We start from the raw sequence: 16704 nt of genomic DNA, 5'->3' as shown, positions 1-16704 counted from the left end.
TGGGTTCTTTGAGATATTCAGCTGGTTACTACAAAACTCCTAACTGATCGCCTATGAATACCAGGTTTCAACTATAAAACTTATAAAATGGATTATTTATCTAATCTGTGGAATATATTTGTTATAGGACATAGAATTTGTTCACCTAAATTAATATAAGTGAATTTATGTGTCTTGCGTTAATTAACCTATCTCTATATAAATCACCTGGCCCTTTTTTTTTTTTTTTTTTTTTTTTTTGATAAATCAGAAAGCTCCCTACTTTCTGGGTCTCATCTTTTCCTCTGGTAGACTACAGAAATAAACAATACTTCTAACAAAGTTAATTCCAGACCTGATAAGGCGCCCTGGTCTATACCACCATTTAGTTCTCAGAATTCGTTCACATCTCCTTCATATATTCAACTTACCCCTTCTTTGTAAAGAAAGCCAGAGACAAATGCATTACTTAATTTCAATAGCTTGTGTAAATTTTGGTGTAGTTTCTCTTCTATTTCTCTGAATGGTTTCTGATTTTTTTTTTTTTACTATCTTTTTTGTTTAATTATAAGCCACCTTCGTTTCTATCTGGAAGTAGGCAAACAATAAATTTTAATAAATATCTTGAAAATTGGCTCAGTTAACCCCCCCAAATTAAGAATGCACCCCTTTATAGGCAAAGATCAAGTGCCTATAAGTTAAGTTTGTTGTACTGGAATGCTTACGCTTGGGCTGTTATTTGCAAGGTCCCCAGTAAGTATGACATTTATTGGGCTCAAAACAGTAACTGAGCTTGCATCTCATTTAAGAGCTTAGCCTAGGTGGGACCCTGATTTAATTGCTCTTCTTTTCTTGGTTTCAGGCTCCATTTATGCTCTGTGTTTTTGGTTGGGTATTTTCTCTCATTTACATTAAGGCTGGGGTGAGTATCCATTAGCACTTACTCTTTTCTTTACAATATTTTTTCTTACAAATACTGCATATGTACATAAAAACATCCTAGAGGGGGCTTCCCTAGTGGCGCAGTGATTAAGAATCCGCCTGCCAATGCAGGGGACATGGGTTCGAGCCCTGGTCCTGGAGGATTCCACATGCTGCAGAGCAACTGAGCCCATGCACCACAACTGCTGAGCTTGTGCTATTGAGCCGGCGTGCTGCGGCTGCTGAAGCCCGCGTGCCTAGAGCCTGTGCTCCGCAACAGGAGGGGCCGCCACAATCAGAAGCCTGCGCACCGCAGCGGAGAGTGGCCCCCGCTCGCCACAGCTAGAGAAAGCCCGCGCGCAACAACCAAGACCCAACGCAGCCAAAAATAAATTAATTAATTAAATTAAAAAAAAAACATCCTAGAGGACAGGTTAAACTTCTCAGTGTTCTGATCCTTGTACTGATTTCCCTAAATCTTAAGAAATGTCTCAAATAACGTCATTCTGACTGGTAAACAGAAGCCAGTAACTGCCTACTGTTTCACTCTGGACCTTACTCAAGAGTTCACTTCTTAAGGCTTTTATAGAAAACATTTTAAAACTTTGTTAAAAAATAAGACCTAAATTAAGAGAACAATTCTGTTAATGACTGGAAGACAACAGCCTAAAAATATTAGTTCTCCCTAAATCCAGAAGAAGATGTTTGAGGAACTTGACAAGCTGACTCTAAAATGTATGTAGGAGATAAGGGGACAAAGATGTCAGTGCCTGGCTGAGAGAGAACAAAGAAGAAACTGTCCAGGCCTAGCATCCACAGGGGTACGTGGCATGATGTCACCAACATGGCAGAATAAGAGTGTTCTGTCAAAGAACTCCAGTTTAGACTGTCACCCACAGGCGAGAGGGCCTTTGTGGAAGTACAGGAGTCATGCTGTTGGAACAAAAATACCCACGACTGGATGCATTGAAGAGGGTGAGAGGGACAGGTTCACTTTACCCATGTCACCACTCCCCCGAGGTGGCACAGCTCAGTGCCAAGAGAGACCTTCTTAGCCTGAGATTTGTCCCATGGGGAAGAGCGACAGCGTGTAAGTGCCCAGCTACTCCAGCTGCACAGACTGCTGCCAAAAAGACCTACTTCTTTCTCACTCCATCTAGAATATTCAGGTGTGCTGTATGACCGGGGGTGGGGAGTGGCTGGGAGAGCAGCACTCAGGGCTCTCAGATGGCATCAAAGGAACACAAATCCTACTAACCCCCTTGCAAACTCTATCAGGAAGCCCGCCAGTAAGCCGGTGGGGGCTCTTCACTTGCAGATCTCCCCAGCTGGCCCTCAGACACCCCAACATTCTTCATGCCTCACCCACATATGCCTGCACCTTATGGCCAGCTCCCTTAGCTTACCTCCAATTGTGGCAGTGTTGATTCCTGGCATAAAGCTAGTGAGCACACGTAAGAAGCCAGCCTGACCCTGTGGGATTGGGAAAGCACACAGACGAGCATTCAGCACCACCCTCAGTAAGGCAAGCAAACTGGAGGCTGTCAGCACTCAGCCTGGCTTTGTAGGATCAAGGAAGACATGTGAAGCAGGTGTATCCAAGGAAAGGTCTGAGAAAGCCTCAGAATCCCTAGCAGGACTGGTGGAACGTATTTCTCCTCCAAAAACCAGTCAGTAAAAACTGGAGGCGGTGACTGCTTCCTCAAATGCAGAAACAGCAACACAAGACTTCAAGGAACTTGAAAAATCGAGGAAACATGACACCACCAAAGGAACACAATAATTTTCCAGTAACCAACTCCAAAGATTTGCCTGATAAAAAGTTCAAGACAGCTGTTTGAAGGAAGCTCAGTGAGCTACAAGAAAACACAGAAGGACAGCTCAGCGAAATAAGGAAAACAATATGTGAAAGAAATGAGCGGTTTAACAGAGAGATAGGAATCCTAACCATACAAATTCTGGAGCTGAAGATTACAATGAATGAAATGGAAAATGCAACTGGGACATCAACAGCAGGCTTGGCAAAGCAGAAGAAAGATTCTTTGAACTCAATGATAGGTCATTTGAAATTACGCAGTCAGAGGAGAACAAAGGAAAAAGAGTGAAGAAAGCCTATGTGAGCTATGGGACACCATTAAAAGAAACAATCTACACATTACTGGCATCCCAGAAGGAGAAGAGAGGGAGAAGCAGGCAGAAAGCTTATTTAAAATGGAGAACTTCCCAAATCTGAGGAGAGATTTGGATATCCAAGATGACAAAGCTCATCGGTTCCCCCCCAAGTTTTAACCCCAAACTATCTTCTCCAAGACACATTATAATAAAACTGTCTGAAATCAAAGACAGAGACGAAATTTTAAAAGCAGGAAAAGAAAAAAAATTCCTCACATACAAGGGAACCCCCATAAGGCTATCAGTGGATTTCTCAGCAGAAGGCTTGCAGGACAGGAGACAGTGAGATGATGTATTCAAAGTGGTAAAAGAAAAAGACTGCCAACCAAGAATACTTTATCTGGCAGAGTTGGTCTTCAGAAATGAAAGAGAAAAAAAGACTTTCTCAGACAAACCAAAGCTGGGGAAGTTCATCACCACTAGAGCTGCCTTATAAGAAATGTTGGAAGGAGTCTTCAAGCTGAAATGAAAGGATGCTAATTAGTAACATGAAAACATAGTAAGTAGATAGTCAAAATCAGACTACTCAAATACAGTAAGATGGTGGTACATTAACCACTTAACTCTAAAGGTTAAAGGACAAAAGTATTTTTTAAAAACCATAGCTACAATTATTTGTTAACAGATACATAATATAAAAAGAGGTAAATTGTGATATCAAAAACATTAAATGTCAGGCGGGAAGTAAAAGGGTAGAGTTTTCATATGCATTCAAAGTTGTCACCTTGAAATAGACTCTTATATCTATGGAAGCCTCATGGTAACCACAAAGCAAAAAGCTATGCTAGATACACAAAAGAGAAAGGAGAGAACCAAAGCTTACTACTATGGAAAATCATTAATTCACAAAGGAAGATAGTAAGAGGGGAAGAAAGTAACAGGGAAACTACAAAACAGTTAGAAAACAACTACCAAGATGTCATTAGTAAGTCCTTACCTAGCAATAATTACTTTACATGTAAATGAATTGAATACTCCAATCAAAAGGCACAGAGTGGATGAATGGATTAAAACTTAGCATGGTGGGACTTCCCTGGTGGTCCACTGGTTAACACTTTGCCTTCCAATGCAGGGGGTGAAGGTTCAATCCCTGGTCGGGGAGCTAAGATCCCACATGCCTCATGGCCTGAAAACCAAAACATGAAACAGAAGCAATATTGTAACAAATTCAGTAAAATGGTCCACATCAAAAAAATCTTTAAAAAAAGAATTAGCATGGTGACTATCATTAACAATACTGTATTATACACTTAAAAGTTGCTAAGAGAGTAAATCTTAAATGTTCTCACCACAAAAAAGTGGCAGTTATGTGGGGTGATGGAGATAGTAACTTAAACTTACTGTGCTAATCATTTTGCAATATATACATGTATCAGCTCACATCACATACCTTAAACTTGTATGATGTATGTCATAGCTCAATAAATCTGGAAAAAAGTAAATAAAGTGTATGTAGAAGAGCAAAAGCATAAGAATAGCAAAGATATTCCTATCAAAGAAAAATAAGAGGAACTTATCTTACCAAATAGCATGACTTACTATAAAGCTGTAGTAATTAAGACAGTTTGGTATTGGCACAAGGATAAACACATTGACACAAGAGAGAGTGAAAAAGCCCAGATACACTCATATGTATGAACACCTGATTTATGACATAGACGGCATTGCAGATGACTGAGGAAAGGAGGATCAATTGGTTATCATACGAAAAAAATAAAATTAGATCCCTATTCTACACAAAAAGAATTTTGGATTGATTAAAGGCTTAAATAGGAAAGGCAAAAATTCGTCTAACTTTTATAAGAAAGTAAAAAATATCTTTATATCCTTGAGGTATGGAAGGATTTTAAAATAATATACAAAAATCCCAAATCTCTGGCTAACCACTAAAGTACACAGGCATACCTGAGACCCCAGGGAGCCCAGCCAAAAAAAGATCTGTCTTGCAAAGACAGGACTGTTCCTGGAGAGATTTGTGAGTTTGCTGTGCCAGTGACTGAGCACATTCCCCAGCCCACACAGGGCAGGCAGTGGAAGACAGAAGTCTTGCTAGTTGGAGGTATCAAGAACATAATTGAGGGCTGGCAAAGCAACCCGAAACTTAGGAGGGGAGCTCCAAAAACAAGGGAGCCAAAGAGAGGGTTAGTCCCCAAATCTCAGTGTAAATTCTGCCCAAACCCTTGACTGACTGCCAGGCTACTCAAGTGCAGGGAAAACCTTCAGAGGACCAGGCTAAGTCAGCAGCAGCTGGAAGCTGGAAAACCAAGTGGAGACCTCAGCTTCTGCACTGCAGGGTGGGGGTCAGGGTGGCATGGAAGATATGGTAGTCTGAGTCCAGACACATTCAGTCCCTACTCAAACAAGAGCACTAATCCTCGGAAGAACAAAACGGATTCTAGAGTGCTACATCATATTATCTATGATGGCCAGTCTTCAACCAAGAATTATTAGATATGCAAAGAAATGGGAAAATAAACATGACCCACACTCAGGGAGAAAAAAAGCAATAAGTAGGTGCTGACTCTGAGCAGGCGCAGATGTAGATTTAACAAAACAAAGACTTCAACTTGCTATTATAAATGTATTCCAAAATGTAAAGGAAAATGTGATATTAATGAGTGAACAAATAGGGCCTCTCAACAGAGAAACTGAAACTGTAGAAAAGAACCAAGTCGGGACTTCCCTGGTAGCGCAGTGGTTAAGAATGTGCCTGACAGTGCAGGGGACATGGGTTCGATCCCTGGTCTAGGAAGATCCCACATACCGTGGAGCAACTAAGCCTGTGTGTCAGAACCACTGAGCCTGCACCACGACTACTGAAGCCTGTGCGCCTAGAGCCCATGCTCCGCAACAAGAGAAGCCACCGCTATGAGAAGCCTGCACACCTCAGTGAAGAGTACCCCCTGCTCATGGCAACTAGAGAAAGCCCGCACACAGCAATGAAGACCCAATGCAGCCAAAAATAAAATAAATAAAAATAATAAAAAATAAAAGTAAAAACCAAAAAAACAAGTCAAAATTCTCAAGTTGAAAAACATAGTAGCTGAAATGAAGACTTCACAAGAGGGGTTCAACAGCACAATTAAGATGGCAAAAGAGAGAATCAGTGAACTTGAAGATAGAATTACTCAGGATAAAGAACAGAGGAGAAAAAACTGAAGAAAAAGGAACAAAACCTCAGAGACCTGCAATACAATATCAGTCGATCAGACATGTAATTGGAGTCCCAGAAAGAGAAGAGAAAGAGGCAGAAAAAAATTTTTGAAGAAATAATAACTGAAAATATATCCTTTGCTGGAAAATGTTAATTTACAGATTCAAAATGCTTGACAAACACTAAATAGAATAAACACAAAGAAAACTACACATAGGTTTACATCACAGTCAAACTGCTAAAAGCAAAGATAAAGAGAAGATTTTGAAATTGGTAAAAGAAAAGCAACACATTACATGCAGGGAAACAATGATACAGTTAATAGATGACTTCTCATCAGATACAGTGGAGACCAGAAAACATCAGAATGACATAGTTGGATGCTGAATGGAAGAAAAAGCTGTCAACCGAGAATTCTATACCCAGCAAAAGTATTCTTTAAAAATGAAGATGAGGGGTTTCCCTGGTGGCGCAGTGCTTGAGAGTCCGCCTGCCAATGCAGGGGACACGGGTTCGTGTCCCGGTCCGGGAAGATCCCACATGCCGCGGAGCGGCTAGGCCCGTGAGCCATGGCCGCTGAGCCTGCGTGTCCGGAGCCTGTGCTCTGCAACAGAAGAGGCCACAACAGTGAGAGGCCCGCATAGCGCAAAAAAAAAAAAAAAATGAAGATGAAATATATATAAATAGGGCTTCCCTGGTGGCGCAGTGGTTAAGAATCTGCCTGCCAATGCAGGGGACATGGGTTCGAGTCCTGGTCCAGGAAGATCCCACATGCTGCAGAGCAACTAAGCTTGTGCGCCTAGAGCCCTGTGCTCCACAACGGGAAAGGCTGCCACAATGAGGGGCCTGCGCACCGCAACAAAGAGTGGCCCCCGCTCGCTGCAACTAGAGAGAGCCCACGCACAGTAACAAAGACCCAACGCAGCCAAAAATAAATTAAATAAATAAATTTAAAAAGAAAAGAAATATATATAAATATTGAATCATTATGTTGTACACCTGAAACCAATGTAAGGTGATAAGTCACTTATACTTCAATTAAAAAAAGAACTTATTGCAAAAAAAATTTTTTTGAAGGTTATTGGGTAGGTAAAAATTTCTTAGGACACAAAAACCACAAACCATAAAGGAAGAAATTGATATATTGGACTTCAAAGTAAAATTTTAAACTTTAACTCTTAGAAGTATATTTTTAAGAAAGTGAAAAGTCAAGCTAGAGACTGGGAAGGAGTATTTGTAGAACATACTGACAGTAAAAGACTTATATCCTGAATATACATATTTTTTAAAACTCTTAAAGCTTAACAGCAAGAAGACATTTCACCAAAGAAAATATACAGATGGCAAATAATCACATGAAAAGATGTTCACTATCACTGACCGTTAGGAAAATGCTACTTAAAATCAGATCCCATGCACACCCATTAGAATGGCTGAGATTAAAAGGACTGATGCTACCAAGAGCTGGAGAGGTTGTGGAGCCCCTGGGGCCTGTACCTTTCTGGAGGGAACGTTGGAAAACAGGTTGGCAGTTTCTTACCCAGTTACACCTTAGGATCTAGCCGTTCTGTTCCTGGGTGTGGCACTTCACCCCACCCCAGAGAAATGAAGACGCACGTCCACACACAGACTGATACAGGAAGTTTTAGTCCTAACAGACGAACCTAGAAATAATCTGAATTGGGACAGACAGCACGTGACATGGTACTAGGTGGCACCGAGGAGCCGTCGAGTGACAGCACGGGTGAGAAGCAGGCTGTGGTACCAGGTGAAAGTAGCAGGACATAGAAGTGCACACACTCTTTTTTTTGGTGGGGGGGTGCATTTATTCTTTATTGATTATGGATACTTTCCTTACTAGCCATATGCATTAAAAGAAAATTGTGAACCAGTAAAATAAGCCAGACAGAGAAACAAATATTGCATGATATTAATTATATGTGGAATCTTAAAAAAAAAATGTCGAACTCATAGAAACACACAACAGAATGGTGGTTGCCAGGGTTGGGTTGTGGAGGAAATAGGAAGGTCTGCTGGTCCCAAAGGGAAGTTCATGAGTGATTTGTGAGCAGGGACTCTGGTGGTTCTGTGACCATTCACACTGGTTTCCCCGGAGCTGTGTGACTCCATGGGTTTGAGCTCCAAGGAAGGCGAGTCTGGCGACAGCTGGTTTTCCAAGACTGACAGCTGGTTTTCCAAGACTGGGGTGGTGAGGGTCTTGGCCGCACGCCCTTGTGGGCTTAGCAGGGTGTTAGAAATGCCTTATATTTTGAACGTGGTAGTGATCACACAACTGTATACATTTTCCCAAACTCATCAAACTTTACACTTAAAATGGGATAATTTTACTGTGTGTAAACCATGGCTCATAAAACTTAAAAACATACACTTGTGGAGAGGGCATTAAAATTGTGGAAGGCTTTGTCTGCCGTGCAGTCTAAAGCTTGCAGTTGTGAAGCCATAATCCCAGGAAAATCACCTCAGGTTGTGACGGATTTTGAGATAAAGTCTTTAAAGAAGTAATTAAGTTAAAATGAGGTCGTTAGGGTGGGTCCTAATCCAGCATGACTTTATGAGATGAGTATATTGGACACAGACATGTACAGAGGGAAGGATGAGCAGACGCAGTGGGGAGATGGTCTCAGCCAGCCGAGGAGACAGGCCTGGCATGCATCCTTCCTCACGGCCCTGTGAGAACCAGCCCCGGACACTGCGAGCTGCCAGTCCCCAGAGCTACAGAGCAATGCGTTTCTGTTGTGTGAGCCACTCTGTCGTACTTTTTGACGGCAGCCCTGGCAAACTAATACGAGTAGTGAGTGTGAAACAGCTTAGAGCCTGACTGAGAAGTCAGCCGTGTGTGGCAGCATATGATTAAGAACCAAATGAAGAGGAAATGAATAAAAGCTCCAGGTGTTTAGGAGGGGGCGTGTGGTCCCTGCCAAGCCCCCAGCTAAGGCTGCAGAAAGCAGATGGGATTTGCATGTGTGAGGTGGGGGAACAAGAGCACAGGAGCATATTCGGGACTGGAGGTGGGATGGTATTCAGTTACAGCTGGTTTATTCACTGCCGTGAGCCAGCCACTGTCCTAGGAGCCAGGCATCTGATGAGCGAAGAGCACACTCCCTGCCACCGGGCACACACAGCGTGAGATGGTGGAGGTAGAAATGAGCAGGGCGGTCTGGGGCACCAGCTCACACACGAGAGGCATTGGCGCAGAGGACCAGGTGCGAGAGCTGTGGAGTCAAGTTGTGTCTCCCTTGAGCCCTTGGTATATTCGTAGTATGTGATAAAAACATTTGATTTTGCTCTATGATTATTTCATGAAAGTGATTTGTCATCGTTTGACATATTCAATTAGCTGCATTTACTTCTGCTTTCCAAAGGTTGAACAGGAAGCTAAATTCCAAGCTTCTTGAAGACAGCGGTTTTGCCTCTTCTTTCCTAGTTCTCCCATCATAACAGGGGTCCGTGTAATGCAAAGCGAGAGTCGGTGACCCTGCACCTGGTACTCCTGGGCCGCTCCCACCGTCAGCCGCATCCCCGTGACAGCCAGCACCTTGTGAGCGCTCTGCCTGACGGTGGCTTCTCTTGTTGCTCCTACAGGTAGTAACATTGCCCAAATATTTGAGGAAGAGGTTTGGTGGCTACTGGGACCAGTTCCTCCTCACTATTCTGTACTTATTCCTTTATATCTTCAGTAAGATCTCGGTGAGTTGTGTAAAAGCCAGCCCAAGGAAGAAAAACACAAAAAAATCGATAGGCAGGACTATGCTAGGTTTGTCGCAGCAGTTCACTCTGGGGCCTCATAAGTTACTTGTCAGCCTCTGCTGTCTAAGCTGAAGTGGAGAAAAAATAGCTTAATGATACACAAAATGAAAGGCAGAGGCATCTTCTTTGCCTCCCAAGCCTGGGTTACAGGCCCCTCCTGTGTGTTCCCAGAGAACGCTGGGCATCATGTCATCAGGTGATGCCACTCCCCTGCTGGAAACAATCCAGGCACCCCACCACCCTTACAAGAGAACTGAACCTCGTGTTATGACCTGTGAAGCCTTCCTACCCTGGCCCTTCCTCTGGCCTCGTCTCCTCCCCTGTACTCGCCATGTCGTTTCTCAAATCCAGCAAGCTTATTCCCACTTGAAGCCCTTGACACCTGCTCTGTACTGTGTCTAGAATGTTCTTCCCCCAGATTTTTGAAATGTCACTTCCTGAGAGAGGCCTTCCTCGGATGTGCCCAGTCAGTCTCTACTCCATTACTGTTTCTGTTTCCTTTGTAATACATGCCACCATGTGAGAGAATTTATCTGTTTCCTTGCTTGTTATCTGTCTTCTCCACTCTGGTGCAAGCTTCTTGAGCCCCGGGCCCTTTCCTGGCTTGCTCCCTGCAATCCCCCTCTGCTGAGAGCATGGTTAGCACATAAGGCACTTGACAGGTGTTTTTTTTGAATGACTGAATGAGTGTCACTTATCACACTGCATGGAAATTGCCTATTTGGTGGCCTATCTCCTTCATTAAACATAAGGTACTTGAAGACAGTGACTGAGTTTTGGTAACCCTTGGATCTCCTGAACCCTGCCGAGTATCTACCACATGGCTGGTGCTCAGTAAACATTCGGTGTGTAAATGTTGGGTGTTGGGAGAACCTCTGCCCATTGTATCCCTGGCTGTGGAGACCAGAATACCAAAGCATGAGGTTAGCCAGTAAATGACATGCAGGTGCTTCAGAGTCATTGTCAACGAAGCCTGGGGTTAACAAACCCAGCCCACAGGCCAGTCGGACTAGTGATCTGCTTTGCACAGTCCTTGAGTTAAGAATGGTTTTTACAGTTTTAAAGAGTGGTAAAAAAACAGAAATGGGGCTTCCCTGGTGGCGCAGTGGTTGAGAGTCCCCCTGCCGATGCAGGGGACGCGGGTTCGTGCCCCGGTCCGGGAAGATCCCACATGCCGCGGAGGGGCTGGGAAAAAAAAAAAAAAAAAAACAGAAATGGTCTGTGTGTCACAAAGCCTACAGCATTTACCATCTTCCCTTTACAGAAAAAGCTTGCCAGTCCCTGATAAGCAGCCCCCTCTGCCTTTCCCACTGGCGGAACTGCAGGAACAGCTCGCTCCCTGGGCACACTCCCCACTCTGAGGCTCCAAGGAGGAAGAGGCTAAGTTGCATTAACTTAGCCCAATGCTTAAAGGTCCTGACCTTGGCTGAACTCATGGGGCACCAGCTGTGTTGCCCAACAGAACTTGGGTAGACCTCATCCGGTGTCCACTAGGAATGGAGTGGACGTGCTGACTTCAGATGGCCTCTGAGGTCAGCGTCTTTATGGGACAGCTGTTGATAGAGCTGGAAATAAAAGTGCAGCCTGCTATGTTTGTACCCATTTCAGGTGGAGATCTGCACTGGCGCCATGTTCATGAGGCTGGTTTTGGGGTTGGATGTTTACCTGGCCACCGTAGTCTTGCTGTCAGTTACTGGCATTTATGGCATCACAGGTGAGGTTACTCTAACCCCACAGGTATTTGTGTTGACACAAAAGCTCTACTTCTTATTGAAGTCCTAAAGACATTGAGACAGGGATCTCCAGCTTTTGCATTTTCCCTGAGTCTGTAAGTCACATTGCTGAGGCCTGAAAGGGCCAAACGCTGAAAATAATTGAGGCAGGGGTGCCCGAGTTGTGCCCTGCTCCTGGAAATCGTATCAGACTGGCAGGGGCTTTCCAAGAGGATTGACAGGGCCGGCAGTGTTTGGGGTGGGGCAGGCCTCACACTGAAGTCTGCTTGGTGAAGGGGTGAAGGAGCGGGAGCACAGAAAGGGACTGAGAGGAGGAGCTGCTTCAGGGCATCCTGGTTACCTGGTAACCTGGTCAGGCCATCAGATGGGATCACTTAGGCAGACAATTCAAATTTGGAATGTTGATCCCGTCTTGGGCTAATGCTATGTAGCATGATACGTGGCATCATAACCTTGGGTAGTGGCAGCTCCCCATCAGCCACGCATCCACGAGGTGAACAGCCGTTCTCTACCCAGACAGCCACTCTGTTTTTCTCTTTCAGTACAGTATTCAATAAATTACATGAGATGGTCAACATTGTATTATAAAATAGGCTTTGTGTTAATGAATTTGCCCAACTGTAAGCTAATGTAAGTGTTCTGAGCACATTTAAGGCAGACCAGGCTAAGCTATGATGTTCAGTAGGTGAGATGTAGTAAATGCATTTTCGACTTAATAATATTTTCAGCTTACAATGGGCTTATCAGGATGTAACCCCATCATAAGTCAAGGAAGACCTGTATACTTTTTTGCTTAGGAAAACTACCAGATTTTCATTTATCCAAAATGGGAAGTAAAAGGAAATTGGGATATAAAAGAGCAAGATAAGAATCAAACAACAGATCATGAAGGCTGTTCAAGAGAGAAAACAGGGTGTATCTAGTCTAAGCATAAGCAGTTGTAAGGCCCACTGAGCTCAGGACGGAGGTGTGGGTGTGGAGACAGGCAGATCCGAGTGTGTGGACCAGGCATGCAGAGTAACTTCCCACAGAGTCAGGCGTGGCTCTCCTTTCCCTTTCTCTTGCCTATTCAGGTGGTTTTGCGGCTGCAGTTTATACTGATATCTTACATGCTGGCGTTGTGGTTCTGGGCTCAGTCTTGTTAATGGGCTATGGTAAGTAAATCTGGAGAGCAGTGGGCACTGTGGGTGGACTCTTTGAATCTGACAGCTGTCTGGGGCCATTTCAGCACCTTCCTCTCACAGATGAGGAGACCGAGGCCCTCAGAACCCACGAGCGTTGTCTAAGGTCATGCCCGCGTCAGGAGAAGGAGGAGTTGAGGAGTAGGAGGGGTGATGACAAACTCAAGCACTTTGAACAGCAGTCAAGAGTGGCCCACCACACTCATCCCCACTCTGTGCCTCTGTCCATGCTCTTCCTCTCCAGTCAGAAGCCCCTCTCCCTTTTGTCTACTCAGTTAAATCCATCTCTCAGGGTCAACAGAAGATCCACCCCTGAGTGTGTGATTCCATGATTGTTCTACCTCTACGTCTTTGTTCTCTGGACTTGTATCACTACCACACAATGTGACTTTTTTTTTTGATGGTACATACCTTGATTGTTCATTGTGTCACATAAATAAGTCATACCCCCCAGGTCGAAACCTTCTTAAGAACCAGAGCCATTGTATCCTTCACACAATGAGTCTGATGCACATGGTAGGTGCTTAGTGAGTAAGACGAATGAAAATAATAGCTGATATAAATTGAGAATCAGGTACCATGCAGGCATTTATCTATATTGCCTCATTAAATGATCACAGTCATCATGAGGCATAACTACTTTTATTATCCTCATTTTACTGATGAGGAAGCTGAGTTACTCAGTTAAGTAACTTGTTCATGAAACACACCAAGAGTAGAGCTCAGAGCTGGGTCCCTCTAACACCGAAGCCCCCGATATTTGAATAGCATATTACCGTACCTGCAGTGACAATTACACTCACCTTCAATTGGAGGTTTCCTCCCACTAGCTAGGAGTAGCCTTAGTGAGGTTGGCGGTACCCACTGTTCCATGAGTCAGAGATTGGTCTTGCAGAAACCTAGAAGGAAAAGCTCTTGGCTCAGGTATGGAAAAATTATTGAAATGATATGCTAGTTCAGTTGAAGGGTTATGGTTCCATAGAGCATGTTGTTGAGCCTCATGGAAGGAGAACAGATAGACTCACACAGAATCACAAACCTCAGTCTTACCATTCAGTAAGCATTAGTGCTCCATGAAGTATACTCAATGCTGTGTTGCTGGGACACAAAATACATGTCAGGCATGCTCCAAGGAATTTTGTAATGAGCTGGGAAACAATCACTGATTTGAGTGACACAACTATAAACTATAAAACTTTCTAAACCATTGTGTTTGCTTAATGTTAATGGTAAATATCAACTTCATTAAAACTTGCCAAGACCATCCCAATACTTGAGAATGATATCCAATTAAACTTTAGGGGCAGGTGGAATATTCCATTTAATTTTAGCAATTATATCTCTAAATAATTATATATCATTTACTGTTATAGACTGAATGTTTGTATCCCCCCAAAATTCATAAGTTGAAATCCTAACCTCCAATGTGATGGTATTGGGAGTTGGGGCCTTTGGGAGGCGGTTAGGTCATGAGGGAAGAACCTTCACGAATGGCATTAGTGCCCTTATAAAAGAGACCCCAGAGAGCTCCCTCGACCCTTCTGCCACATGAGGACACAGTGAGAAGATGGCCAACACCCTGTCAGCCAGCACCTTGATCTTGGACTTCCCAGCCTCCAGAACTGTGGGAAGTAAGCCATTCACTATATGGTATTTTGTTATAGCAGCCCGAACAGACTAAGACATTTTCTGAGAAATTTAATGGGATTTTCTTTTTACCAGAGTATTCATGCTAGTTCTTTTGATAAGTAAACTATTTGGGAGAGGCATTGTTTTCCTTTAAAAATATACAAGAACTTGTACATCCAAGTGAATGTTGCCTTCAAACAAGTCACCGTGGGAACCTGTGCACATACAATTTTATTTTTTTATTTCTAATTTTTAGGTAAATTTTAGGTAAGGTAAACAAAACAAAAGGGTACACAGTGAAATATTTACCACCCTCAGTTTCGTAATTTGACTCCCCAGAGCCAACCAGTATCATAAGTTTTGTGTACATCCTTCCAGAGACGGTCTTCATATGTACAAGCAAACCTTGGAGATATTGTGGGTTTGGTTCCAGACTACAGCAATGAAGCAAATACCACAATAAAGCAAGTCACATGAATTTTTTGGTTTCCCAGTGCATATAAACTTATGTTTACACTATACTGTAGCCTGTTAAGTGTACAATAGCATTATGTCTAAAAACAAGGCACATACCTTAATTTTAAAATAATGCTGTTGGAAAAATGGCACTTATAGACTTGATTGTTTCAGGGTTGCCACAGACCTTCAATTTGTAAAAAAAAAAAAAAACAACCAAAAAAACCACATGGTATCTGCAAAGTGCAGTAAAGCAAAACACAATAAAATGAGATATGCCTGTACAAATATTTTTTTTTCTCTGTGAGATATATATCTTAATAGAATCAGAACATTTTAAAGCCTGTTTTTCCACCACTGGAACTATATCTTAGGCAAATTTCTATATCAGCAAATAGAGATCTACTGCATCTTTTCTGCTTTTGTATTTGTAATAAACTTTTTATTGAAAAGTGCACAAATCAAAGTGGATAGCTAGATGAAGTATCACAAAGTGAACACACTCTGGTAGCCAGCACCCAGTTCAAGAAGTTGTCTTTTTGTTTCCTTTTCCAAACTTTATACTTTCGTTTCTTTTTCTTGCCTTATTACACTGGCCAGGACCTTTAGTACAGTATTGAAGACAAGAAGTCCTCCTTGTCTCATTCCCAATTTAGAGGGAAAGCTTTGAATATTTCACCATTAAGTAAAATGTTTGCTGTCAATTTTTTGTAGATATTTTTTGTCATACTAACAAAGTTCCCTTCTATTCCTAGTTTACTAAGATTGTTTATCATGAGCAGGTTTTGAATTGTATCAAATGTTTTTCCACATTACTGAGGTGATTATATTATTTTTATCCTTTTTCTTTTAACACAGTTAATTACATTGACTTGGTTTTGAGTGTTAACCTTGCATTCCTGGATTTGTCAAGAGATACCTCAATTTCCTCTCCAAAGTGGCAATTTTAACTTATATTCTCAGAAATGTATGAGAATATGTGTTTCTTAACCTCCCAGCCAACACTTGATGTTTTTGTGTTTTTTTTAATTTTTAAAAAAGTTTTATTTATTTATTTTTGGCTGCATTGGGTCTTCGTTGCTGTGTACGGGCTTTCTCTCTAGTTGGCAGTGAGCAGGGGCTACTCTTCATTGTGGCACGTGGGCTTCTCATTGCAGTGGCTTCTCTTGTTGCAGAGCACAGGCTCTAGGTGTGCAGGTTTCAGTAGTTATGGCACGTGGGCTCAGTAGTTGTGACTCGCAGGCTCTAGAGAATAGGCTTAGTAGTTGTGGCTCACGGGCTTAGTTGCTCCGCGGCATGTGGGATCTTCCCAGACCAGGGCTTGAACCCATGTCCCCTGCATTGGCAGGCGGATTCTTAACCACTGTGCCACCAGGGAAGCCCAACACTTGATGTTTTAAGACTTTAAAAAAATATGCCTAGTAGGTGAAACGGGAAAAACAAGTATCTCATTTTTGTTTTAATTAGAAGTTTCCAGACACTGGTGAGGTTGAGCATCTTTTCATATACTTAGTGGACATTTGTATTTCCTCCTTTGTGGATTACATGTTGATATTCTCTACCACATTTCTTTCCAATAGTTTCCCTTGGCTATTGATGTGTGAGTCCTTCATACGTGATGCAAATCTCTTCTTTTATTCTAACAAATTTTTAACTTGATTTCAGTCATATAAATTTAAAATTTTGAAGTCAAATTTGTCAACCTTCCTTT

At 42.6% G+C, this 16704-nt stretch overlaps 1 protein-coding gene across 1 annotated transcript in view; it reads left to right on the top strand.

Moving 5' to 3' along the window:
- The window catches only part of LOC132532215 (sodium/glucose cotransporter 1-like), a 62228-nt gene that overhangs the window by 15210 nt on the left and 30314 nt on the right, over positions 1 to 16704 (top strand). The window contains 4 exon segments of the mRNA XM_060170518.1: positions 842 to 901; positions 9830 to 9934; positions 11603 to 11708; positions 12801 to 12881. Of these exon segments, the coding sequence (XP_060026501.1) occupies positions 842 to 901; positions 9830 to 9934; positions 11603 to 11708; positions 12801 to 12881 (352 nt within the window).

The sequence above is a fragment of the Lagenorhynchus albirostris genome, chromosome 14, assembly GCF_949774975.1.
Source record: "Lagenorhynchus albirostris chromosome 14, mLagAlb1.1, whole genome shotgun sequence".
Classification (NCBI taxonomy): Eukaryota; Metazoa; Chordata; class Mammalia; order Artiodactyla; family Delphinidae; genus Lagenorhynchus; species Lagenorhynchus albirostris.
This window is presented reverse-complemented; position numbering and strand designations above follow the sequence as displayed.